At 57.8% G+C, this 26,684-nt stretch overlaps 1 protein-coding gene across 1 annotated transcript; it reads right to left on the bottom strand.

The window, feature by feature from the left end:
* Positions 1–4,167: 4,167 nt before the first annotated feature.
* EZH1 (enhancer of zeste 1 polycomb repressive complex 2 subunit) lies at positions 4,168–26,578 on the bottom strand. Its single transcript, XM_065422489.1, has 20 exons — positions 26,523–26,578; positions 23,309–23,429; positions 22,589–22,717; positions 22,143–22,262; positions 19,377–19,497; positions 18,483–18,656; positions 17,646–17,748; positions 16,296–16,459; positions 15,439–15,530; positions 14,627–14,807; positions 13,874–14,070; positions 12,367–12,458; positions 11,047–11,087; positions 10,412–10,537; positions 7,856–8,034; positions 7,138–7,233; positions 6,324–6,405; positions 5,259–5,339; positions 4,845–4,929; positions 4,168–4,228 (listed from the first exon to the last, which is right to left on the bottom strand). The coding sequence occupies exons 1-20, from the start codon at positions 26,531–26,533 to the stop codon at positions 4,168–4,170; spliced, it is 2,256 nt and encodes a 751-aa protein (XP_065278561.1). The 5' UTR covers positions 26,534–26,578.
* Between the last annotated feature and the right edge of the window lie 106 nt (positions 26,579–26,684).

Here is a 26,684-nt window from a genome sequence, read left to right as displayed (position 1 = left end):
CCGCTGGCTGCAGGGGAAGGAAGGGGTTAATGTCTCAAACGCTGGCACCTCCTGCGCGGTGCTAGGAGGGGACCGAGCGCTGCCGGACCAAAGGGGCCAAGCAACCCAGAACTGCCAGAACCTGGCTCCTGGCTGGGGCGTCTGCTCCTTCCCCCCCCCCCCCCCCCCGCTGCACCTCCCCTGCCTGCGCCACCCCGCGGGCTGCCTGGGGCCAAGCACCATCTAGCCTGGGAGCCCCACAGGCAGGGCCCACGTCTTCCTCCTGGAATCACGCTGAGCCGAGCGCTGGCGCAGTAACAACCCCCTTGCCCTGCGCACCGAGCGGAAGGTAGGGGCCATGCAGAACAACCCCCCGCTCTGGTCCTCCTGGAACCAGCTGGTGCAATCTCTCCTGCCCCCCCCATGGACAGGATGTCAGCCCCTTGGGGCGATACGGGCCTGCCCGGGGACGCCCTCAGCTCAAACCTGGGGAGTGGGGCACGTTTGGGGGCTGCCAACCCACCTCCCCTATAAACACTGCAGCTTCCCCTTGGAGGAGACATGGGCCTTCCGTGGGGCCAGTTAGCAATGCTAGCAGCTAGATTTCCCGCTTGCTTGCTCGCTTAGCAAAAGCCATGAAGTGACCCATGCACTCTAGAGCCCTGGAACACGGCCCGTAGGGCGTGTTCTGCGCCCCGGCCGCTACCTGCAATACACTCGCTCATGCACACCCCCCCTCCCGCCCCCGCACTTTGCTGCTCTCCTACAATCAGGTAAAGACCTTTGGAGTCTTTGTACTATTTTTGTTGCTGACTGGTTGATTACACACACGACGTTTTTTTATTCTCTCAGTTTGTATAAAAAACAAAAAGAAACCAGGGCGGCTGCTCCGGGTGAGTGCGTCCTGGGGCCCGGGCTATAGGGTGCTACATCTCTGCAAGAGGGGCGAGCCCTGCTGAGACCAGCCGACCCCGGGACCACTCCCATTCCCGCGCTGCAGCGGGACAGACATGCACTGAGTGACCCAAAGGCCTGGCTTTGCTGGGCGTTTTATTTGTTACAGCTGTTTTGTTGACTGACACATGACTATGTGCAAATAAAGGCAGAATGACAGAGTTCAACACCCCAGCCTCGGGTCTGTTTGTGCAGCGGCAGAAGGGGGTTTCCCTGCCTGGGGACACTGCGTGCTGGCAGTGAAACGGGCCCCTTTGCTAGCAGGGGGCAGTGTCCTCCTGTGGTGGTAGAGCCGGAGCGGGCCTGCTGCTGCCTACGGGAGAGGGGGGTCAGAGCCGGGCCCAGAAGCAGCCTGGGGGGCTGGAGAGTGGGGCAGGTGTAGGTTATGCAGCTGCTTCCTTGAACCAAGGAAAGCTCAGAGCAAGGTCCAGGGGGCCCCCATGCAGGAGCCGCCCCCTCCCAGCCTCTGCTCGCTGCAGGTGGCCACTCACTAGGTCGGGGTCTGGATCAGTTGAAAGGCCCGGCGGGGCCCCCACGGGAGAGCGACGCTGTGCAGGGCGAGCGCTCATCCCCTTCCCTGTGACTACCGGTCACTGGAGCGCCAGGTACGGCAATGCCCATGCCCCTGCCCCCGTGGGCGCAGCAGGGATCCCCAGGGCCAGATGTAACTGAACGGGGCCAGCCACTCGGACCAGCAGCTCCCGCGGCTGCAACGCGCCTGCTGTTCTGTGCTGCAGGAGTCACCGTGCCCCCCCACCCGCCAGGGCTGCTGCTGTTAGCCCCGCCAGGCCTGCGGCGAGCTTGCGGGTCAGCACAGAACAATACTGCAGCCAGGTGCCCATGTGCAGCAGGGCAGGGGCAGTTCTCGGCAGAGCCAAGCTAAGGATTGGGCCAGCATCCTACTGGGCCCTCGCCGCTCCTGTGAAGCGCTCTGGTGGATCCAGGCCCCAGTGCAGCGGGGCGCAGGGGTGAGCTCCCACTCAGGCGGGGGTAAGAACGGATACTGGCGGCCAGGCTGGGGAGGACATTCACTACCACTTTATTAGGACAAAGATTACAAGCCACATCAGTTTTAAAGTGCATATAATTCACAGGCAGCAGACCACAGACACAAAGCCTCTCACTGCGCAGACAGCCACGGGCATGGGGCAAGTCACTAGCTGGGTGGGCGGTATGGGGCTGGGGAGGGGTGGGTCGCTCAGTCAGACAAGGGGACCCAGGCGCACACCCCTGCCAGCCCCAGGGAGGGAAATGGGCCTGGCCGCCCTGGGGGGAAAGCAGCACGGGCAGGACGGGCCTTGGGCCCCGCTCGGCTGCCAGCGGCAGGACCAGATGCCTGGCTCTCCTCCTGCCTCCCCAGCCCCCGCACAAGCCAGCCCTTGCTTCCATTCCTGTTCCGGGACACAACCCTGCTGTCTGAACTGACTTCCCCCCCCCCCCCAGCACCAGCTGGGCTTGGGGAGGGAGGGAGGGGGAACATGCCCCACTGAAGGATGGTACCTTGGGCTGGCAGCGGTGTCCTCAAACCCAGAGCCGCCTGGTCCCAGCCCCTTGGCTGGGTGGGAGGCTTAGTTTAAAGTGCTCACTTGATTTCTTTGCATGGGGTGCTGAGAGCAGACCCTGCCCTGCTCTCCACCTCTGGGGAGCCTGCCCCTCCGGTCTGCACTGCTGGGAGGGGGCCTGGCGCAACAGAGCTGCTGGCGGTCACCGGCCACAGCAGCGCCAGCAACGTATTCACAGCAGGCAAAGCTCTCGCTGCTCCAAATGCCACCCCGAGAAGAGTTCTGTGCAATGGCAGAAGCTCCAGGCCGGAGCGAGGAGCCAAGCAGGGCTCGTAAAGTGCCTAACGGGTACTGCCAGGGCAGCCCGGCCCAGGGGAACCTGCCGGCTCCACTGTGACACGCTGGAGCACCCAGCCCAGCGCTGGGCAAGCAGAAAGCTCTGCGCTATCTGCGGGCCAGCAGCTCTCTGATCTCCTGTGGGAGACCCATACTTCCAGCCCCACTCTGCAGCCCCAGAGAGGCCCCAGCCCCACTCGCTGGTCAGCGTGAAGCAGTGCCTGGTAGTTCAATGTCCAGCGCTGCCTGGCTCTGGCAGGATGGGGAGTGGAGCAGCCCGAGTCCCAGCCCCAGGGGCAGTGCCAGGTGCTCAGCCCTGCAGAGATGCGGGTTAAAGCGTCTGCGTCAGTGACGCGCCAGCAGCAGCACCACTCACCTGGCTGACAGAACAGAAACCACCAGGGCCAAGAAGAGCCCGTGGCCGCGAGGGGCCGTCCCGGCAGTGCCGCCCACCTGTTAGGGGCTGAAGGCTTGACACGGGAAGGGCCCAGGCTGCCCCCCACTAGCCCCAGGCGCAGGAGCTGGAGCCACGCGTGGCCTGTGGCGCCCCAGTTCTGCAGAGCAGGGGCTGCGCGACGCACCAGGCTCCAAGGGCCCGTCCAGCGCAAGAGGCAGAAACACGTCATCCACCTGGCGTTCCGCAGAGCCTGGCCGGTGGGAGTTGGGGCCTCCCACGCCCCAGCCGGCCTCGCGTTTCCTGCCCCCTCCCACCAACTCCTCTGGCTCCTAAGGCAACCCCACGACAGACACACACTCGGCTCCTCCTGGCACCAGCGTAACTCCTCGCCCCAGGGACCCCTCCACACGCTGTGGTGGGCGGCTCCCCCCTCTCGCCCGGCGGCCGGGAGCGCCCGGGGCCCCCGGAGCCACACTGCAGGGAGGCGGGACTGACCCTCCGTGGGGTCTGACCATGTGCTAGCAGCCTAGGCCCCAGCACTTCAGAATGGAAGGAAATCGAGAGGTAGCCACAGATGCCCCAGGGATAAAAGCTCCCTCCAATGGCTGCGGCATGAGCAGAACAACATCAAGCACCCGCTCCCCGCATGCAGGGGGGTCGCTCCAAGGTCCCTTGGCTCCAGATGCAGCTGGTCGCTCAGGCAGGTTTACAAACAGACTGAGCATTGCTTGGCCAAGCCTCTTCCTTCCCGTCCAACGGCCTCAGTCTCTGGAGCCGTCCCAGCCCAGGAGCACCAGCGCCCACCTGCCCCGGAACCGAGCCAGGGTCCTGCTACCCCAGGCAGCGTTTGGCTCCTGCTCCTGCCCTGGGCTTTGCTCCCAGGCGCCTGGCTGGAACGGAGCACTCGGGACACACAGCAACGGGAACAGGGGCAATGATGGAGCATGGAATGAACACGGCATTGGGGCAGCCAGGAGCAGGGGCCGTGCCCGCGGGGGGCTAGATGATATCCGTCTCCCTTTCTATGCCCACGTACTTCAGGGCATCGGCCTGGCTGTACCTGCAAGACAGGGACACTGGCACGTAGTCGCTTCCCCAGCAGCCTCTTTACCACTAGCCCGTCTCTCTAGAGCAGTGGTCACCAACCGGTCGATCGCCATCTCCGGCAGCACAGCGGGGCTGCCTGCCCCAGCCCCACGCCACTCCCGGAAGTGGCCAGCACGACCCCAGGGGCAGGGGTCTCCCTCCGCGCACTGCTCCTGCCTGCAAGCACTGAACCCCAAGTCCCAGAGCCAGCACCCCATACCCCCCCTGCACCCAAACTCTCTCCCAGAGCTTGCACCCCTCACCCCCTCCTGTACTCCAACCCCCTGCCCCAGGCTGAGCTCAGATCCCCCTCCCACACTGCAAACCCCTCAACCCCAGCCCAGAGCCCGCACCCCGTCCCAAGCCCCAACCCCCTGCCCCAGCCAGGTGAAAGTGAGTGAGGGTGGGGGAGAGTGAGTGACGGGGGGGGGGGGGGAATGGAGTGAGTGGGGCCGGGCTTCGGGGAAGGGGCAGGGTAGACCCTGGGTTGCCCTTAAATTCAAACAAGTGATCTTGGGTGTAAAAAGGTTGGGGACCACTGCTCTAGAGATCTTCCCACCACGCACCCGAGTAGCCAGGCCCCGGCTCACCTGTAATCAAAGAAGAGCTCCTCCCCAGCCTGGATGGCCCTCTTGGCAAAGATTCCTATCCGGTGGTCTCCGTTCACCATCACCACTGCGGCAGAGAAAGGGGTCAGGGCTCGGCTCCCAGCCCGGCTTCCCCCAGCACCACGGGAATCGCCCAGGGGTCTGGCTGGCCAGCAGGCTCTGCCCCGGGCGCTCAGCTCCCACTGAGCAGCAGGAGGGCCTGGCAGAGCAGAGAGGACCCAACTGCAGGGGAGTGCCTGGAAACCCAACACTCGGCCTTTCCTTTGGGGTTCGGCCCCCCCAGAGCTCACAGACCCCGAGGATGCTTCCAAGAGGCTCAGGAGACCCCGCGTCACCCAGGGCTCCATGGGCACTTCCCGGATTCCCTGTCTGGCTGCGGCTGGGCAGAGCTCTCACCTTTGGCATAGCAGTTGGGGTTCACAGAGTGGTTGGCAAAGCGGATTTTGTTTCCTTTGCGGGTGGCATCAACAACGAAATCTATTAGGAAAGGAAACCACAGAACCCTGAGATTCCCGGCAGACCAAGATCCCACTAGCTCCGGGGCTCGGCTCGCCCCCTCCCCCTCCCGACTAGCTCTGGGGCTTGGCTCGCCCCCTCCCCCTCCCGACTAGCTCCGGGGCTCGGCTCGCGCCCCCTCTCCCCCCCCCCGACTAGCTCCGGGGCTCGGCTCGCGCCCCCTCTCCCCCCCCCCCCGACTAGCTCCGGGGCTCGGCTCGCGCCCCCTCTCCCCCCCCCCCGACTAGCTCCGGGGCTCGGCGTCTCCCCCCTCACTCCCCACTAGCTCCGGGGCTCGGCTACACTCAGCGAGTCGGGAAGCTCTGCCCCAGAGCCAGAGCAGCACAATGGCCTCTGAACTCAGCTGCTCTTCAGAGCTGGGCACACAAAATCCTCCTGGGCTCTGGAGGGTCTTTGCCGTAAGGAATTTATTCCTCAGGAAAAGCCAACGGGGGCCAGATCCCCCAGCTCACCCAAAACCTGTCGTGGAGTCATGTCCCTTGGCTGCTCCTACACGGATCCCAGCACCGCCGGGGGCTGATTGCATTCGCTGCCTGTTTCCACAGCCCGGAGCCAAGCCGAGAGCTCAGGAAGCGAATCCCTCTGGCCTGGCTGCTCTCCAGCCCTGCTCGGGGCTCACAGCTTTGCCTTTCTAGAGTTTGATTCTGTCCTCAAAACCACGGGGCAGCCACTGAGCCCCCGGTGCTGCCAAGTGCCAGGCGGTTACAGGGAGCTCAGACGGTGGCGTCACAGAGCAGCCTGGCCCAGGACTGCAGAGGCAGGCGTCCAGCAGCTGTGGCAATGGGGAGACACCCCAGGTGATCCCGAAAGCACAGTGCCTGGGCCAAGCCAGTGTCGAGCCTGGGAGACTCCTCCAGGCGCGGCTGCTGTCGGCTCCTCCCCCCCCACAGCCAGGCACTGCCCTGAGTGACACTAAGGAACCCGGGTCCCCGGCTGGGAAGTTACCGTTGTTGAGGTTGAAGAGGAAGCTGGACATGTACTTGTCATAGACCTTCCCCCGCCGGTCGGCCTCGTCCTGAGAAATAAGCTGGGAAACGGGCAGGCGTTACGCTGTGTCCCGGGGGACGGGGCTCTCCAGGGCCAGGGAACAGTCCCTCTGCATTGGGGCAGAGCCTCCCTGTGCTCCGCCGGCCAGCACGCGTATCGTAGCCTCCCTCTGCAGATGGCCGACCACGTCGAACGAGGCCTGGCTCACACGCTACACTCCTGCCATGCCGGGCACTCAAACGACACGCGTCTTCCAAGAGGCCGAGTGCTTTCACCCACCGAGACAGGAGCAGCTTTCCTGTTCCCAGCCCTTGGGCCTGAGCTGCCGAGGACACCGAGCACCCACAGCTCCCAGCTGTTTCAATGGGCGGTCGCTCGGTCCCCTCCGCAGACCGGCTCAGGCTGGACTCCTGAAAACTCGTTTCCCCAAACCAAGGCCATTTTCACAATCTTCGCCCAAGATCACCCAGTGAGTCTGGGCCAGGACCCAGCCCTGCTCCATCCCAGCCCTTCCCCTTAGCCTTCGCTTGGCCCCTGGGCGGTTAACGGGTCTCACTCATTGTTATGCACCTTTGAGGGTGGGAAAAGCTGAGAAAATCTTCTAACGGTTTCCTCTAACTACGCACATGAACTGTGCCCCACAAGCATGAGGGCAGGGACTGCTTGTTAACCGGTGCTGTGAAACCCGTGGGGCTGCGGCCCCAAGAACGGTAGCTAGGCACGTCTGCGTCACCCCGGACGGTTGGGGACGGGCCGAGATGGCTTTACTAACCTCACCACAATATTCAGAGATAAATTCATTCTTCTGCACCGATTCCTTGATGAATGTCCCCCAGCCAGCAACATCTGATGGAGCCAGCAGCAAATGCTAGAGTGCAAGAGACTTCGGCTGAGTCTGCAGAGCTGCTGCCCAGCAGCGTGTGCAATGGAAGGAAAACGCCCCGACGACATGCAGACAAGCCCAGTGCCCCCTGGGAATCGGCTCCCCTGCCCCCAGTGCTCCTTTAGGCATTGCTGGGATTACCGCTGCGTCTAGGAGCTTCGACCCATCACACCAGGTGCAGCACGCCCAGGGGGACACAGTCCCAGCCTCAGGGAGTTACCATCCCAAACGACAAACGCCCCGGACGAGCTGTTACTGTGAGCAGTGGCCCCGGCTCCTTACAGCCACTTTCCTTGCAGCTCCATTAGTCCTGTTGAACCCTGGCCTGTTTTCTAAGGATCTCACCCCTTCCCCTGAGTTCTGTTCCTTCCTGTGCTTCCCCAGGCGGCTCCTGTTCCCGGGGCCTCCTCCTGTGTCACTGTTAGTTCAAACCCTGCCTTTGAATCTGAAAACCCTTCGGGAGCTAGGGAACAGCCCAGCCACCCCCCGCCCCCTTCAGCTCAGGCCTGATCTCCGGGGAGGCTGCGGCCAGGGGGGACAGAGCAGCAGGGGTGGATTTGCTCCAGCCAAGCTGCTCTGCACACTGGGGGAGGGGCACAGCAAATACCTTTTTGAGGCCCCGCTGGATGCTGCAGTTCTTACAGGAGACCACCTTGCAATCCCAGTGCTCCGACGCCCCGCAGGTCAGGCACAGGTCAGGGTCGCACTCCCGCACGGCCAGGTAGCATGGACACTGCTTGGTGTTGCACTGCGTCTTACAGCGGCAGCCCGGGAAGCGGTTCTGACCTGCAGCGAGACACCCCCAGATTACACAGGTCAAGCTAGAGGAGCCCTGCTGGCCTCAAACCCCGGGGACACCCCCCGCTGGAGAGGCTGCTCGCTGCGGTGTGGCCTGAAGAACCCCGCAGTGGGTTCGCTCTCCCGTCCCAGCACTGCCTATCAGGCCTGACAAACTCACTACAACTAACCCGCCGCTTTCACAGCAGTTATTCCAAAGGGCGTGGGAGGTGTCCAATGACCACTCACATCAGACTGAACCTCATTCTCATTGCGGGAGGTACAGCCGGGTGATATGGCAGGGGCTGTGCGCGCGCTGAAAATCCGTCCCGAACACGTGCTCCGGAGGCAGCGCCGACAAACGAGTTTGCTGCCAGGCATCGGATGCTGATTCACCTGCCTTGGTTCAGATGGACATTAACCATTCTAAGCCAAACACACGGAGCTACGTTTGCACCCCAAGTCAACAGGAAAGGAGCACACAGGAAACCAAGCAGTGGGGCAAAGAGTTTTTTCTGGGGGTGCACAACCAAAGGATGCACTTCAAATACTGGGGGGCCAAGTCAGCACCATCCCCCCATCACTGAGGAAGCAGGAAGGTGAGCGCTGGGTCCGGACTATGGGAGGTGAGAACTTACTACAGACAAGGAATTCAGCCTGTTCAAGTTAAAACTCCAAGAGGCCTGTTATACTCTCACGTGTTTCCAATATTCACACTCACTATTCACGAGTCTTTGAAACTCTGTTCTTTGTTAATAACCTGATCCTTGGATTTGATTTTAAATCCGTCTCAGTGCTGTGGTATTAAGTCAAATGTGAACCCTCAGCTGAATCAAACAAGCTGGTGCGTAGACTGCTCCCTTGGGACTAGGGAACCTGGTAATTACTGACAGGGTTGGATACTACAGGGGGGAGTTTTGGAGGATTTGGGGGACTGAGCGCATCAAGTGTTAACCTGCAAGGCAAAGTGGGGGCTGGCATAAGAACATAATGGCCAGACTGGGTCAGACCAAAGGTCCATCTAGCCCAGTATCCTGTCTTCCGACAGCGGCCAATGCCAGGTGCCCCAGAGGGAATGAACAGAACAGGGAATCATCAAGTGATCCTGGGGAGATTGTTTGGGGGTGTCAGAGAACCAAAGGGTTAGAAGAGACTGCAAGAGTCATCTAGTCTGACCCCCTGCCAAGATGCAGGATGTGTTGTGTCTGACCATCCAAGAGAGGTGGCTAGCCAGGGGGCTGACAAACCGTTTAGAACCCGTGAGAATCACGTGGTGAGGCGGGGGGGTAACACGCTGAGAAAGTATCCCATAGGCAGAGACAGGTCAGCCTGCCTTTGCCCAGAGCTGCCCTGCCAGCCCACCCGATGAGGGAACAAAGGGAAGCGGGCCTGGGGCTCTGCACCAGTAAACACAGGACATGGTTTTCAGGTTTCTCAGCCATAAGGAAGTAGAGACAGCACTGCAAAGGGAATAATGCAAACCCCCGGAGAGCACCATTGGCAGCAGGCAGGCAGTTCCCTGCTCCCCTCTCGCCACCCGCCAGCGCCCCCCGCAGCTCGCCAGCAGTTCCCTGCTCCCCTCTCGCCACCCGACAGCGCCCCCCACAGCTCGCCGGCAGTTCCCTGCTCCCCTCTCGCCACCCGACAGCGCCCCCCGCAGCTCGCCGGCAGTTCCCTGCTCCCCTCTCGCCACCCGACAGCGCCCCCCGCAGCTCGCCGGCAGTTCCCTGCTCCCCTCTCTCCACCCAACAGCGCCCCCCACAGCTCACTGGCAGTTCCCTGCTCCCCTCTCTCCACCTGACAGTACCCTCCCGCAGCTCGCTGGCAGTGCAAGAGAGCAAAGCTACACTGGGAAGTGTTTAGGGCACCCGAAGTTCTGTAAACAAAGGGGCGCATGAGCACTGCAGTATGTGGCGGGACCCCTGTGGCACGGCAGAACCCTGGCATAGCATGAAAGCCAGGGACATTTCTCTTCCCTCGATCCCACAGAGAGATTCCAAAGGCGGAGGACTGGCCCCAGGCGGGGGAGGAGGATATAAACAGCGCTCTGGGAACAGAACTGTAGCACCGTCGAGTGCTGGAGACTCACTCAGCACGTCGAGCTGCTAGTAGCACAGCAGGGGGCCTGCGGGGCACTGCACACGAAGGTGCAGATGTGAGTTTCACTATGGAAGTGTCATTCCCTGCTGACAGCCCACGATTTACCACAGAACACACCACTTCCCCTGACTTGGGCAGACTGCTAGCCAGGCCTCGTGCACTTAGATTCCAGCCACCCTGCGTAAGCTGCCTGGAGGCGGGAATGCGAGGGAGCCCCGGTAACGTCCCGCTAGCGCCTCTGTGCAGGTAGCAGGGTGCCTGGCTTTGTGCCCAGCTGTGTCCTTACAGTCAGGATTGCACTGGCAGAACTTTTCACAGAAATTCTGAGTCATGATGCAGGGGCAGGAGCTGTCGCAGGGGTGGTCGGGGTGGTCGCAGGGCTGGTAGTTGTACACCTGGGTAGGTGAATTATCTACAAGAAGAAGAGGGGAAATGCCATGGTTACAACCCATGCCCCGCAAACACCCATAGACGCGGAGTTACTGTGCACCAGGCTCTGGAGCATCAGAGCAGGCCATTTCCAGATCTGCCAGCAGAGGGCAGGCAGCCGGTAAGCATGAACGCCTTACAGACGCTGCACTGGGATCACAAGCACATGATCTGTTTACTTCGCTCCTGATCAGCCCCCATCATCCCCCGGCACTTGCCTCCGCCTGGAAACGAGAGGGTGCCCCGAATGCTACCGCCAGGACGAGGCGGATGGAAAAGTCCCACCACAAGCGGATGGGAACTTCACAGGCTTCCCACATCAGCCAGACAAGGTGCAGCCGGGGAGCCAACAATAGCACTGGTGCCTGTGGCTGCTGCTGGCCTGTCGCTCCCAGCTCGAGCTGGCCGGCTGGTGGAGAGACTCTCAGCACTACACAGCGCCCTGATGCTTCTCAAACCCAGCCCCAGATCACGGCCAGCAACGCACGGTACCTTTCTTCAGCTGGATCTTCCTGCAGTGCGCAGCCCACAGCCTGAAAGAGAAACACAGATGTGGGACTTGGGCGCCTACCTGAGGAAGGTCCAACAGCGTCTGTGCCTGGACGTGCAAGGCTCCCAGTCAGCTCAGCAACTGGAGAGGTGAGATTCCATCGGCAGCTGGGCTGCCAGCTTCGGGCACCAATAACCACCAGCTACTGGTCACAGAGGCGTGCACAGAACAGAGCCAGGCGTCTGGGAGAGACGCTCCTTAGGGCAAACCCTAGCGTCAGGCGAAACCCCACGGAAGACAAACAGCTCGGCAGGATGGATTAGAACAAGTGCATGAGAAGCTGGTTAGAAGCCAACCATCTTCCAACCGGGCCTTGAGGGGGCTGACTCTCACAGGCAGCTGTTCCCCAGTGGCTACCAAGCTGCTGCTAGCGGCATGGGTACCAGGGCCCATGGATCCCACAGCAGCGGCAGAGAGAAGGCTGGGGGCCAATTCCCAGCCACCAGCACAAGCAGCTGGGAGAACGGGGAGCTTGTGCAGATGTGGGGCAGACGGGGATTAGCAGGAACACGGGCAGGGTGCGCATGTGCAGATGTGGGGCAGACGGGGATGCAGGAACACGGGCAGGGTGCAGATGTGGGGCAGACGGGGATGCAGGAACACGGGCAGGGTGCGCATGTGCAGATGTGGGGCAGACGGGGATGCAGGAACACGGGCAGGGTGCAGATGTGGGGCAGACGGGGATGCAGGAACACGGGCAGGGTGCGCATGTGCAGATGTGGGGCAGATGGGGATGCAGGAACACGGGGAGGGTGCGCATGTGCAGATGTGGGGCAGACGGGGATGCAGGAACACGGGCAGGGTGCAGATGTGGGGCAGATGTGGGGCAGACGGGGATGCAGGAACACGGGCAGGGTGCGCATGTGCAGATGTGGGGCAGATGGGGATGCAGGAACACGGGGAGGGTGCAGATGTGGGGCAGATGTGGGGCAGATGTGGGTGCAGGAACACGGGCAGGGTGCAGATGTGGGGCAGATGTGGGGCAGACGGGGATGCAGGAACACGGGCAGGGTGCGCATGTGCAGATGTGGGGCAGATGGGGATGCAGGAACACGGGGAGGGTGCAGATGTGGGGCAGATGTGGGGCAGATGTGGGTGCAGGAACACGGGCAGGGTGCGCATGTGCAGATGTGGGGCAGATGGGGATGCAGGAACACGGGGAGGGTGCAGATGTGGGGCAGATGTGGGTGCAGGAACACGGGCAGGGGGCGCACAGGTTCTGGCTGCATGTTAAGAACAAAACCAGTTTGCTGAGCACTTGCCTGTGCTTCCGTTTTTTCTTCTGGGACGGAGTCAGGAGCTCGCTGGTCGGCAGTTTCATTATCAGGGATTCTTTCACCGCAAACTGGAAGACCTATGAAAGAGTTCAGCTCGTTCAGCTCGTACCCGGGAGGGCAGGCCCGGCTGCCAGGCCCGGCTCCCATCGTACCCGGGAGGGCAGGCCCGGCTGCCAGGCCCGGCTCCCATCGTACCCGGGAGGGCAGGCCCGGCTGCCAGGCCCGGCTCCCATCGTACCCGGGAGGGCAGGCCCGGCTGCCAGGCCCGGCTCCCATCGTACCCGGGAGGGCAGGCCCGGCTGCCAGGCCCGGCTCCCACAGACCAGGCGCCCAGGGGAGAGTGCTGCTGCTGCTGTTCGTTTGGAAAGCAAACCCCTCCCTTCGCTGCAGAGCTGGTCCTCTGGGGCCGATCAGAAGCACTGACCCTCGCAGCTCCAGCGTGACGGCAGGGCAGGGACAAGCTGCCGCTGGCTGGGCTGGGGGCTGCAGTGATTTTCACCGTACGGAGCGTGTGCCCGTCGTGCCTAGAGCGGAGCGATGAAAGCTCATCCTCGTTCCCACGCTACTTGGCTCTGCCCCTGGTTCCACACGTCGGTGTGAACCCAGCCAAGACGGATGCGTGACAGCGCGCGCACAACTAGTGGAATCCAGCACAGGGCCTGGGGTCCCTAATTCTTCAGACGGGAGATGGGAAAATCCCCAAAGGGCAGCAATAGGGATTCCAGGCTGGGAGAACACACACAGAGTGACTTTGCAGGTGCTAAAGGGCCTCCAAAAAACCCACCCCCAGCTTTCTGCACACAGGCAGGCTGGAGCCTGAGCCGCTGCAGGGAGCCGGCAGGTACTTTTCTACGCACGGCCCTCTGAAAGCCTGGCCTTGCCCAGGAAAGAGAAGAGTCAAGGGAAGCCCTGATCCAGGCCTTGTAAATCCCTTCCAGTTTACTTCGCACTCAAAGGAAGCGGAGCACACAGGCTGGGCTGAAACCAGAGCCAAGCACACAGGGCAGTGGGATGGTGGAGGCGGACTGAACAGCATCAGGACACATTGGTACGAGGCACCAAATCCTCAGCTCTGCAGTGGGTCGGAGGCAGGGGCAGAAGCCAGGGCCTTGTAGTGCTCTCCTTAGGACAAGCAAACTACTCTGCAGCCGCACCACTGCAGGCTCCTCCCTCGAGACCGTGACTGACACGTCAAACAGGAACGCTGGGTGTGCGGGACGCTACCAGACCGAAGAGGCAGCCGGCATCCTCCGAGGCGGAGCAGAGGGAATATCAGACCATGGCACTCCAAGGAAGCAATTCCTCGGGCACCAGCCACCCGCACAGCCTGAGCGGATAAACGACGCGGTTACCTCACTAGGCCCCTCAAGGCGGGTTTCCGCTGGTCTCTCTGTGGCACAGAAGGCAAAGCAAGAGAGAGCACTGTTCCCAAGGCTCCCTCCCCTCCCACCCGCCCGCCCAGGAGCGGCCCCGCGAGGATGCCAGGCCATACCTGCTTGCAGGTTTTCGTTCCCAGCAGCCTGGCTATCGAGCAGAAGTTGTTGAAGTAGGTGCCGTGGAGCACGCGGAAGAGCGACTCCTCGGCCCCCGTCCACTCGACGGGTTCTTGCGGCGCTTCCATCACAAAGAGCTGGGAGGAGGCAGGGCTGCCCTTCTGCTTGGTGGGGGTCTGGCTTCGGGAGTTGGCCTCTAACAAGACCCAGATGACAGGAAACACAGCAGTCAGGGCAGCCACAAATACAGACTCCCACGCTGGGGAGCCTGGGTCTGCCAGGAGCCAGCCCCTCACTCCCATGGCCCCCTCCTTAGTCCTGCCTTGAACTCCTCCCACCCGTGGCAATCTCCCCAGCAGAGCTCCCGCCAGGGCCCAGCACCACCCCCTGCGGGTCTGTCCGTGCAGGGCAGCAGAGAAGAACGTGAGCTGCTCCCTGTTCCAGACCAAGCCATGGGCACAGCCGGCAGGGGACCACCCTAGCCCAGAGGAGGCCTGACTTGCGGTGGCCAGACACACAGAGCCGTGGCAGAGGCCTGTGGATCGATCCGTGGACAGAAGGGGACGCTCTGATGAGCCCGTTTGCTCCTGCTCCCCCTGCCTACCGGGCCAAGCCAAGGAGCAGGAGGAGCCAGGCTACCCGGTGCAGCCAGGAAAACCTGCCTTGGCGACTCTCCAGTGCCAGCTCTGCAGCAGCCCAGATAGATGGAAGTGGGGAGAGTATGGAAATGCAAAGGCTCCGAGGCATCATACCTGAGGAACTCGAGGCCCAGTCGTTGCCTGTGTCTCGGTCGCTGTCTCCCTCCCTCGTCTCAGCGATGGAGGAGGACGAGGGGTTTGAGCTGGAAGCACTGACCACATGGTGCCTACGGCGCCGCCGACCTGAGCATTTGGACCTGGGATTGTGCAGCACTGCAAACTCCTTGGCTCCCTCCTGCAATCAGACAGCACATGGCACGTGACAGCCACGCAAGGGAGGCAGAGAGCTCCATTCCACAGGCCCAGGGCTCTGCACTGCAGCAGGGACCCTCAGCTCTCCGGGGGGGGGCGCCACAGTCCCTGCAGCCCCCGTCGCAGTGAGACTGCTCCTGGTGAGCCTCTCACGCTGTGACCTGCCCATCTCCACTGCCTTGTGCTGCCAGCAGCCCCCGGCCTCTCCTGCAGGGCAGCTCCCCTGCTCCAGCCAGTGCAGCGTCAGCCAGAGGGTGAGCTCCCAGGGGCAAAGACCACGTCCCCTTGTATGCATGTTCCCCAGCGGGCTGATCTCATCTGCTGCCGAGCCATGTGCTGCTTACCAGGGCCCTGGCTGTGGGGGTTGGGGACTGGTGGCTGGATGTAGGGAACACAGCCGGGTTATTTTAAATACAGTTTCCCATGCTGAGCACTGCACGGTCTTGTGGTACCACCCAGCATCGCACGGCCTCACCTGGTTGAGACCAGCCAACGCTCCATGGCGGGTCTCGAGTGAGGACTTGTGCTCACCAACTCCTGTATCTGACCTTGGAAGCCACTGGGACAGTACAAAGGGCCCTGCAGGTAAGGCAGGAGGGATCCCAGAAACCTACCAGCCAGAGGAAACAGTCTGTCCCGCAGGGATCTGGCTCGATCTTGATCTCTCTGTTCTTCCGTTTATAGACATTAGGAGTCGCATGGAAAGCTGAAAAATACAAGCCACCTTCATCATGTTAGCACCAGGCACCTTCCAATGGAGAGGTTCATTTGTCCCCACAGTGGAGGAGGCAGCTGACGGCCCAGCACGTGTGGCGAAAGGTGCTGAAGTGCAAGGCTGACCAGGCACCACGGGCACTGACCGGGAGTCCTACGCTACCAGGGAACTTAGCCACGTCCCCTGGCCACCCCGCGCTCACCAAGGAAGGAAACCTAGATCTGTGATGTTGGGACACCCGAACACCTCCCAATTCCTGGAAAAGAGACTTAACAGGAAGTTTTACTTTTAAACTGACACACACATACCGAAGCATGGTTGTATTCCAGTGTTTAACAACAGAGTCGAGCTGAAAAGACTCCTGTAACTCCGCAGCGACCACCAGGAATAGAAAGGCAAAGCAATGCTCACAAGGCTTTAGCACGACAAGCTGGAGGAATGGGCCCAGCGACTCGTTACGACAAAGCAGTCAAACGTGGAGACGGGACAGACCACAGTGAGGTGTCAGCGTAACGTGTGTCAGGTCTGTGCGGTGCAGAACGGGGGGGGGGGCTCACTCAGCAGGACCGAATGCCTTTGTCAATCTGGCTCTCCAGGACTGCAACACTACACAGTGCAGAGCATCAGGAAAAGACAACGGCACCCGCCCAGTATAGTCTGGAGTGGGGGCAGCAGAATCACTGTGTGGGGCAAGGTAAAGAAAGGGGTGGAAATGGTGGAACCTCCAGGGGAGTTTCCAGCTGAGTCTCAACTTACGATGCAGAAAACAGTCATATTTGAAGCACCGTCTGCAGAAGAGCGTATGGAAAGAGTGCAGGGACTGCTCCCGCTGGACTGACTTTGCACATGGCCCATCAATGTTTGGAGTGCACTGGGGGGGCAGCACGTTCGGATCCGACTGTTCAGTAAGTTCCCTGTACCTGTTTTAAAAGAAACCATGCATGTGTATTTTCCCACACTGCTGTATGTCACTGCAACTAGCCGCTCGGCTCTGCGCGCTGATCGACTTGGTACAACGGGGCCGAGTTCAGGGTGTTGAAACAGTCAGAACTTCCGTTTTCTCCTAGCAAGCTCCCATTAGGCTACTTTCATTCTATTCCCCGGAGGCCTTTGTTCAGTGTTTCCCCATCTCCCGTAGAGACCATTTGTGACAGACATGGCGATTTATTGCCATATCCTGGGAGACCTTACTGCATTAAGTTTATGCATCTTTGGGATCCACTGTATGAAATGAATGCTTTAATGGGCCAGGATTGTACGTAACCTCTCCAGGGGGGAGATGTGAGGCCCGGGGGCTCAATGGATTATACTGAACAATGGGCCAGACAAGCATGGACCCTTGCAACAGTGTGAAGTGGTTTTCCTGTGGGAGGTAAATGCAAATTCCCCACCTCTGGTTATGCCAAACCCCAGCCTTTGGAAGCTGCACCGAGGGGTGGGCCATTGTCAGCTGATCACCTGTGACGTGAGGCCAAGCTACATAAAGGAAAGACTGAACTATTCATGGCTGTTCTGGTTCTGAAAATGAGACTGGTAACCCAGGGGAAAACCCAGCTGTGAGTTTTGCAGGACTGACACTACCAGAGCCCAAGGCTGGAGTTGGTGTGACCTCTAGTAAGCTTTAGCCTGTGTCTAGGTTCTTTGATTGTTTTTAGCATGTCGTCTTTGTAACGCTTTCACCTTAAGAAGAAAGGTGCTTGCTTATAAAGAGTGTGGGAATCTGTAACTGTGGCAATTACGATGCTCACTGCCCCCGGAGAGAAAGCAAAGCACAGACGCTGGCCTTTTAGGCAGTCTGGCTTGCTGGGGAGGATTTCATAGCACAGGCAGGGAACTGTGCAGCCTGGGAGAACCCGTCAGGAGGGAGAGAGAGACATGGGTCTCGATCCAAGAGAGGTGACGGCTGAGGAGCCGGGAGCCTAGTGGAGATGCCTAGAGGGACCACGGCGGGGAAATGCAGGTGCTGTTTCCCTGAACTCTGACGCTGCCCATGGGCAGATTCCGGTCTACTGCACTAATCAGACCAGCATACTAGTATTTGCTGAAGTATCTTTGTTAAAAACTGGAACGGATTTGCTAGACACTTTAACCAGGAACGTCTCCTACCGCTCTTTCATGTCTTCCGGGAAGCCGCTCTCAGGAAACATTGAAGAAATAGCACTGAAGATCATGTCATTTGGGAACTGCTTCTTTGCACACTTGTTGTTGCCTACAGCAGAATGACAGAAGACTCTTGAGTTAAGCAGGACTCGGAAGCGCCTTCCCCTTTTAGGGGTGGAGTTACTCCAGGGATGCTTTGGATCCCATTTTAAAAGGCAGAGAGATAATCACACAGTCATCCAACAGAGAATCCTTCCTTACTCTGACAGCTAGGATAAGGAACATACCGTCCCAGTGGTGCCCCTTCAGCAACGCCATCAGCGAGACTCAATGATGATTCATAAGGGAAAAATTACTACTTTGTGCTGCAAGGGGACTGAGTGCACGAAAACCCTTCCCCAAATGCCGGAGGGGATTTAGAGAAGCAAGACTCTGCTTGGACTTGGGTTTTACTCTTGGATGTTTCATAACCAGACTAAAATATCAGCAAGAAGATGCGTTACCTGCGATCGCCAGGACCTTACACACAATACTTTGGAGTCTCTGCAGCTGAGAGAGAGAGATTCTCTGCTACTGGTATCACTCACTCATCACTCAGAGCAGTCCGAGATTAAATCCACCACTAAAGCTTCCTGAGATTACACAGCACACGTGAAAATCCCACTGTTCTTGCTTCCTCCCACTGAAACCCACCCCAAGGAAACACTCCAGCTAACATCCCAGGGGGAGCAAGGACAGGCCATGGAGCTTTCTAAGTGGCACTTCACTACCTTTATTAGCAATCAACACGATGGGAGGATGGAGGCCACCAGACACTGTCCCAGCTTCTGCTGCCAAACCCACCTTCCATTGTGGTTCGCTTTCTTTTTCTTGTGACTGGCAGCTCCTCCTTCCCATCCTCCTGTTTACCCTCAGAGTCGTTCAGCCCTTCCTCTTCCTCATCCGAGTACTGATTCAGAGCGTCAACAAGCTCCAGAAACACAGCATCGCTGATAAGGACGGACCCTGTAATCATCTCTAGAACACAGAAATATCAGCTGCTTCGTGGGCGTGCTGCAATCTTCCAGCCTGGGGTTTGGTGGTAAGCCTAAATCAGCCACGGGACAGACTGCTTGTTAGGAACAGCGCTTCCATGACAGAATTTGCCAAGGCAGGGTGTGTCTGGGGAGGTGGGGGAGATGTTGACTGTGCATCACTCTTAGTCACACCTGGCAGCCAACACATGGAGCAACAGAGCCAGCCCCTCTTCCCAGCTGAGTAGTAATTGCTATAGACACAGACACTCACTAATTAAGCCATTTGGGGCATGGGATGGGAGCCAGCTTTTCATGTCTCCTACCTCCAGGCAGGGCCTTGTGAGGGGCTAGGCAGCTCGGTGGGAAAACACACAGGCTTTTCACCACTGAAGAACTGATTCAAGTCTTGGCTCAGGTCACAAGTGAAAGGAGTTTGCTGGTCTCACCCTAACCCTTAATGGATATCTGCCATTGTTATACAAATGGCAGTGAGAGGCCCAGGGCTGGACCTGCCTGAGGTGCCTTGGCAGAGCTGAGGGCAGGGAGACAGGACCAGGCCAGCGGGGGCGCTCTTGCTTTACATGCTCCCTATTCTAGGAGACCCTCCCCAGCGGCTGGTTATTGCTACTGCTCTTTGCCTCCTCAGCTGCTCAGAAAGTCTGGTCACGCTCCCTGCTTGCAAGCCGTTCAGAAACGCAGAGCACCCCTCTGCCCAGGTTACCTTCCTCGCCGTGAACTTTCCCGTCGTAGTTATTAATTAGCTCTTCAATGAAGGTTTCGTCTTCCTCCTTCACCTCATCTCCCATGTAGGGGATATTGCACAGCACAGTCTCATCCTCCACCTGCAAACAGGTCAGGCAGCCAGCGCTCACCGACAGCCAGCCAGAGGGCAGCCTCGCGGCTGCTGCTTCCCGTTCACACACGGTTCTGCAAGGACTCGCCCTTCCCAGACTTCACGGCTACCCTGCACACTGTGAGGCGCTCTGTTCATAACACCCCCCCTGCCCCAACAGAAGGGTCGTGTCTCCAGGGCCCAGAGGCATTCAGAGACACAGGAGAGAGCCGAGCAGGTATCGGGGGCTCATGAGCGGGGCAGAACTGGGCTGGCACCCAACGAAGAGCACACGGTAACTCATCCCTGTCTGAAGTACAGCGTACACTAGAGGAGCGTGCTCTCCTTACACACAGCGGGGACAAAGGCACTCGGAATACTCCAGGGCTACACTCAGTGTTCTGACAACTGCCGTCACTCCGTTCTGCCATAGCTGCTCCCCACTGGCCTTAGCGAGGTATTGCAGCAGGCAGATCTGTACACTCTTGCAGCAAGCAAACGGCCAGTAGGAAATAGCTGCAGATTGACGTTTGTTTCTTAAATAATTTTAACCAAGAAGCCAAGAAGGTCACAGCATTAATGCTGTGCCAGAAAGTGTATTTTAATCATTCTGTGCCGTCCTGTTCTCTCAACAGCAGCACCGTTGGGGTGGGGTGGGGTGGGGGGGTCAGTCACAAAGGTAGGCGCTGCCTAACTTATTTGTTGAATATTTAATTATTTTAAACTAGGGCTGTCAAGTGATTAAAAAAGTTAATCGCAATTAATCGCACTGTTAAACAATAACAGAATGCCATTTATTTAAATGTTTTTGGATGTTTTCTACATTTTCAAATATATTGATTTCAATTACAACACAGAATACAAAGTGTACAGTGCTCACTTTATATTTATTTTTTATTACAAATATTTGCACTGTAAGAAAAGAAATAGTATTTTTCAATTCACCTAATACAAGTACTGCAATCTCTTTATCATGAAAGTGCAACTAACAAATGTAGAATTATGTAAAAAAAAAAAAAAAAAAAAAAAAAGGGATTTAAAAATAAAACAATGTAAAACTTTAGAGCCTACAAGTCCATTCAGTCCTATTTCTTGTTCAGCCAATCGCTCAGACATACAAGTTTGTTTACATCTGAAGGAGATAATGCTGCCTGCTTCTTGCTTACAATGTCACCTGAAAGTGAGACTAGGTGTTCACATGGCACTGTTGTAGCTGGCATTGCAACATATTTACGTGCCAGATGCGCTAAAGATTCATATGTCTCTTCATGCTTCAACCATCATTCCAGGGGGACATGCGTCTCTGCTGATGACAGGTTCTGCTCGATAACAATCCAAAGCAGAGCGGACCGACGCATGTTCATTTTCATCATCTGAGTCAGATGCCACCAGCATTTTCTTTTTTGGTGGTTCGGGTTCTGTAATTCCTGCATCGAAGTGTTGCTCTTTTAAGACTTCTAAAAGCATGCTCCACACCTCGTCCCTCTCAGATTTTGGAAGGCACTTCAGATTCTTAAACCTTGGGTCGAGTGCTGTAGCTATCTTTAGAAATCTCACATTGGTACCATCTTTGTGTTTTGTCAAATCTGCAGTGAAAGTGTTCTTAAAACGAACATGTGCTGGGTCATCATCCGAGACTGCTATAATATGAAATATATGGCAGAATGCAGGTAAAACAGAACAGGAGACATACAGTTCTTCCACAAGGAGTTCAGTCACAAATTTAATTGACACATTTTTTTAATGAGCATCATCAGCATGGAAGCATGTCCTCTGGAATGATGGCTGAAGCATGAAGGGGCATACGAATGTTTAGCATATCTGGCCCATAAATACCTTGCAATTCAGGCTACAACACTGCCAAGCAAACGCCTGTTCTCACTTTCAGGTGACATTGTAAATAAGAAGCAGTCAGCATTATCTCCCATAAATGTAAACAAACTTGTTTGTCTGAGCGATTGGCTGAAGTAGGACCGAGTGGACTTGTAGGCTCTAAAGTTTTACATTGTTGTTTTCGTTTTGAGTGCAGTTATGGAACCAAAAAAAAATCTACATTTGTAAGTTACACTTTCACAATAAAGAGATCGCACAGTACTTGTATAAGGTGGACTGAAAAATACTATTTCTTTTGTTTATCATTTTTACAGTGCAAATATTTGTAATAAAAAATAATAATATTAAGTGATCGCTGTACACTTTGTAATAGAAATTAATATTCGAAAATGTAGAAAAATATTTAATAAATTTAAATTGATATTCTATTGTTTAATAGTGCGATTAATCACAGTTAACTCACGCGATTAACAAAAAAATTAATTGTGATTTAAAAAAATTAATTGTGATTAATCAACAGCCCTATTTTAAACAGAAACAATTCCACAGTTTAAAAGAAATCAGCCACTAAATCCAGGCACTAAATCCTGCAAAGGCAGCAGTCAGACTTGGCCAGCCCTCGGGATGTCAGGGGAACCGGCGAGCCAGCTCGGCTATTAGGGGATACAGCATCACACGAGACGAAAACGTTCCCTTCCAACGTCTCGGGAGCAGCGGGAGACTCAAAGGGAGCAGCTGAGGAAGGTATCTGCAACCTCAAACACGTAGGGATGACGCATTAATCGTCTCAAAAGTCTCACACTACAATGCGCTCTCACATACCATGAAATTCTGCTGAAGAGGGGACCAGGAATACATAATAGGCACCAACGCTACTGTGTTTAGGGACCTCATGAAGATGGTCTGGTTTGGGAATCCAGGGAAATTGCTCTCGACGGTACACTGGAGAACAAGCAAACACAGGGACAGTAAGGAAAGGGCAGCTCACACACAGCGACTGCAGGACAGAAACACACTTTGATCCCATCCCACAGGTACAGCTACTGATCTGCTGAGCTTTCCAGTCACTCACAGACTTCCCTGGACATTAGCCCCAGGCTTTTCTTTTTGCCCCCATTTCTGCAGCCTGGGGGGAGTACAAGGCACAGTAAGAGACTGACACGCAGAGAGCGGAGAAAGGTACAGCCCTCTTCAGCCTCCCCTGCAAAGCCCTGGGCTGTACTCAGCTCGTGTGGCTGCCCTGCCATTTCCACCTCCTTCTCCTGTACCTGTTTCAGGAAAGGGTGACCAGTGCCAGGCTTCATTAGCGGGACTGGCTGAACTCGAAGCTGCTTCCAGTCTTCATTCAGAATTTGAGTTTTTTCTTGAACCTTTGCAAAATTGGCCACAAACAGAGCCTGAAATTAGAAAGAGGAGTGCTTACAATCCTCAAAGCAAGTTTAGACTCAGATTGCTGAAATCCCTGCTGGGAATGTGTGACACACAGCAGGCTGTAGAGTCAACACAACTGCCACTTTCAGCAAAGGCAAGGAAGGATATTATTCCCATTTTACAGACAAGGAACTGAGCTTCAGAGGGACTAAGTGACTTGCCCAAGGTCATACAGAAAGTCTGTGGCAGAGCAGGGACCTGAACCTAGGCTCTCCAGTCCCAGGCTAGTGCCCTGATCACCAGATCACTCTGTCACAAGGAACACCAAAGAAAGATTCTCTACGTCCCACACAGACACTGATCACAGCCTAGTCTAACAGCAGAATGTGAACAATTAAAAAAACTCCACAGATTATAAAGCCTGAAGGGTCCATTCCCATGGCTCTTCTCTGAACCCTCTCCAATTTTTAAACATACTTCATGAATTACGGACACCAGAACTGGACACAGTGTTCCAGCAGCCGTCACAACAGTGCCAAATACATGTAATCTCCCTACTCCTACTTGATATTCCCCTGCTTATACATACGAGGACTGGCCCCAGAAAATACGTCTACCTTCGCTCCCATGTTTGCCTGAAACCTCTTGAGTTGCCGAAGACGCATATATTCAGACTTGACTTTCCTTTTCCAGTAAATGATGCACTTAGACGTTGGAGGAGGTGGGATTTCCATTTTCCTGAAAAACATCACAGAAAGGTAGCACCCAAACCACAGAGCGCTTCTTCGCAAACACAAGGGGGTTCCGAACACAACCGGTGTGCTGGGATTCTCAGCGCATCACCACGTTTATCAGGCAAAAGAAGTAACTGCATGCGCAGGCCACGTTGGTTCTGTTTGTTTAGGGAATAATTATGGTGCAGACCGTACCTAGGAGAGGCACAGAAAGTTCTTAGAGCCCAGAGGACAGAGCATTCATTGGCAGGGGTCTCACCTATCTGTGCCCCTAGCATGGCTGGTCCCAACAGCATGAGCCTGGGGGACCTCCTGTTTGACTAAATATTCTGAGCAGCTCCTCTGTTCCATTTGCCCTGGGCAGCAACAGACTGAAGGCAAAGGTGACACTGGCTTCATTATACACAGACTGGAATCACAGCTTGTGCGTCCAAGGTGACCCTCTTAGGTCGGCTGGGATCTTTCCCCCACTAGCATATTCCTCACAGCACAGAGCAGGCCACAAGTCTTTGCTTCTCCTCCTCAGGAGTGCACAGCAACGGGTTATTTATTAAAGATGCCAAACATTCTCTGAGGCAGCAAAAAATCAAAACTAAGAGCCAATCGCACACACCAAGAGGCGGCTCCGGGGCTGTTCCCAGGGACTGCAGGGTTACAAAACATACTTCTGCAGGGTTAAACCTCCTTAAAGTTCACCCAGTGCCAACCACGCACATTTCCTCTGGACCTAGTCTTAGGGGTGGGAGACATGATCACAACATGCATCTGACAATGGAAGAAGAGGTGTGTGTGTGTCTCTCTCTCTATATAACACACACAATGCAGCAACACTATACGAGACTCTGAACTCACGCAAACTATAGGTGCAAGCCTGATTGTCCCAGGGAGTCAGGTTAGCCTTTGCAGGGAGTTACAGTCCATTCCGGTTCATCATTTAACCCTTCTGTTTGCATTATTGTTGTTCCAGTTCACCCAAGAGCCTGGAGACATAGGTAGGGATCTGATCCCCTCACTTCCAAGCAGACCGGATCCCGTTGTAACAGTATGGAAGTCTTTGGACAATTAGGATTCTGAGACATACAAGTAAATTTTCAGGATTATACTTTTGTTTTCCTTTCATCTGCTGGGATTTAACTGTCTGATTCCCCTTGGGGTACAGTTTCAAAGTTCCAGAGGGGTAGCCGTGTTAGTCTGAATCTGTAAAAAGCAACAGAGGGTCCTGTGGCACCTTTAAGACTAACAGAAGTATTGGGAGCATAAGCTTTCGTTTCAAAGTTTCGTTTCAAACTTAAGTTTCAAAGTTATAGTTCCCCAGCATTCAAACATCTCTTTTACAAGAGGTACTGCTATTCAAACCTAAGAAACCAGACCCCCTCAGAAGCACCCTGGGCAGCTTTCCCTACTGCCTGGAATAAGCCTCCTGTGGGCGATGGGGTTAAAATAAACTACACGGCACAAACCACAGAGTTAGGCTGAGAAAAACATGTTCAAAGGGGCATTTAACTGTAATTAAGAGTCAGCAGCAGCATCAGCCACAAGCACAGTAGGGTGTTATGTGCGTCTGTGACAGAGGGGAGCATCATTCGGCTTCAGCCCATGTTCTAGCCCCAGTAAGTCAGGGAGCGAAGGAACAATGTCAAAAGCAGAACAAACACCTATTGCTCAGACACACGTTTTAGCTACAGATTGCAAATAAAGGAAATACGACGTGTGATGGTGCCGCCCCATTAGCTGTTGGCAAAACGATGGCACGCAGCAATCTGACCCCCAGCTCACCAACTCCCCAATACCCCCCCAATTGCAGACACCCCCTATTCCAGCACCCACTACCCCAAGCCTCCCATCCCAGATATCCTTAAACAAACCCCACAGATGAACCCCAAACCAATCCACCCCACATACTCCCCATACCCCAGCCAGACCTGCCTCTGCCAGTGCTCCCCACAGCCAGAGGCCCCCCAACCCCCTCTCCCACAGGGTGGTCAGCCCATATACCTGCTTCCCACACTACAGGAGACCCCAAGACAGAGCACCCCTCCCCCCAGGAGAGGGCAAGACCCAGAGCACCCCCCATCCCACGCCCCTCCCCCCAGGAGGGGACCAGCCCCAGAGCCCCCCTGGCCCACGCCCCTCCCCCCAGGAGGGGGCCAGCCCCAGCGCCCCCCCCCCCCCGCCCACACCCCTCCCCCAGGAGCGGGCCAGCCCCAGCGCCCCCCCCCGCCCACACCCCTCCCCCCAGGAGGGGGCCAGCCCCAGAGCCCCCCCCCGTCCCACGCCCCTCCCCCAGGAGCGGGCCAGCCCCAGAGCCCCCCCCCCCCCGTCCCACGCCCCTCCCCCAGGAGCGGGCCAGCCCCAGAGCCCCCCCCCGTCCCTCCCCCCAGGAGGGGGCCAGCCCCAGAGCCCCCCCCGTCCCTCCCCCCAGGAGGGGGTCAGCCCCAGAGCCCCCCCCCGTCCCTCCCCCCGGAGGGGGCCAGCCCCAGAGCCCCCCCCCGTCCCTCCCCCCAGGAGGGGGCCAGCCCCAGAGCCCCCCCCGTCCCTCCCCCCAGGAGGGGGCCAGCCCCAGAGCCCCCCCAGGAGGGGGCCAGCCCCAGAGCCCCCCCCGTCCCTCCCCCCAGGAGGGGGCCAGCCCCAGAGCCCCCCCAGGAGGGGGCCAGCCCCAGAGCCCCCCCAGGAGGGGGCCAGCCCCAGAACCCCCCCCCCGGCCCACGCCCCTCCCCCCAGGAGTGGGCCAGCCCCAGAGCCCCCCCCCCGGCCCACGCCCCTCCCCCAGGAGCGGGCCAGCCCCAGAGCCCCCCCCCGGCCCACGCCCCTCCCCCAGGAGCGGGCCAGCCCCAGAGCCCCCCCCCGGCCCACGCCCCTCCCCCAGGAGCGGGCCAGCCCCAGAGCCCCCCCCCGGCCCACGCCCCTCCCCCAGGAGCGGGCCAGCCCCAGAGCCCCCCCCCCGGCCCACGCCCCTCCCCCCAGGAGCGGGCCAGCCCCAGAGCCCCCCGGCCCACGTCCCTCCCCCCAGGAGTGGGCCAGCCCCAGAGCCCCCCCCGGCCCACGCCCCTCCCCCAGGAGTGGGCCAGCCCCAGAGCCCCCCGGCCCCGTTACTCACGCCTCATCCATCGCGCTCAGGTGACCTGGAGGCCGCAGCACCCCCCCCCCGCGTGCTCTGCGCCTGCGCCAACCAGTTCGCCCCGCCCTCGCCGCTCACATGCCCTGCCCCCTTCCAGGAGGCTCCTCCCCTCAGAGCCGTACCCGTGCTCAAAGCCCTGCC

The sequence above is a fragment of the Emys orbicularis genome, chromosome 25, assembly GCF_028017835.1.
Source record: "Emys orbicularis isolate rEmyOrb1 chromosome 25, rEmyOrb1.hap1, whole genome shotgun sequence".
NCBI classification, from domain to species: domain Eukaryota; kingdom Metazoa; phylum Chordata; order Testudines; family Emydidae; genus Emys; species Emys orbicularis.
Note: the sequence above shows the minus strand (reverse complement) of the source record. Positions and strands in the feature narration are given on the sequence as shown.

What these genes read in the sequence shown, in the direction of transcription:
- EZH1 (XM_065422489.1), bottom strand. An exon ending in CTGCCAGTGCAATCCTGACT is followed by an intron (nt 8,035 to 10,411) that starts GTAAGGACACAG and finishes GTCTCGCTGCAG; the next exon opens with GTCAGAACCGCTTCCCGGGC. An exon ending in TCCAGCGGGGCCTCAAAAAG is followed by an intron (nt 7,234 to 7,855) that starts GTATTTGCTGTG and finishes CTTGCACTCTAG; the next exon opens with CATTTGCTGCTGGCTCCATC.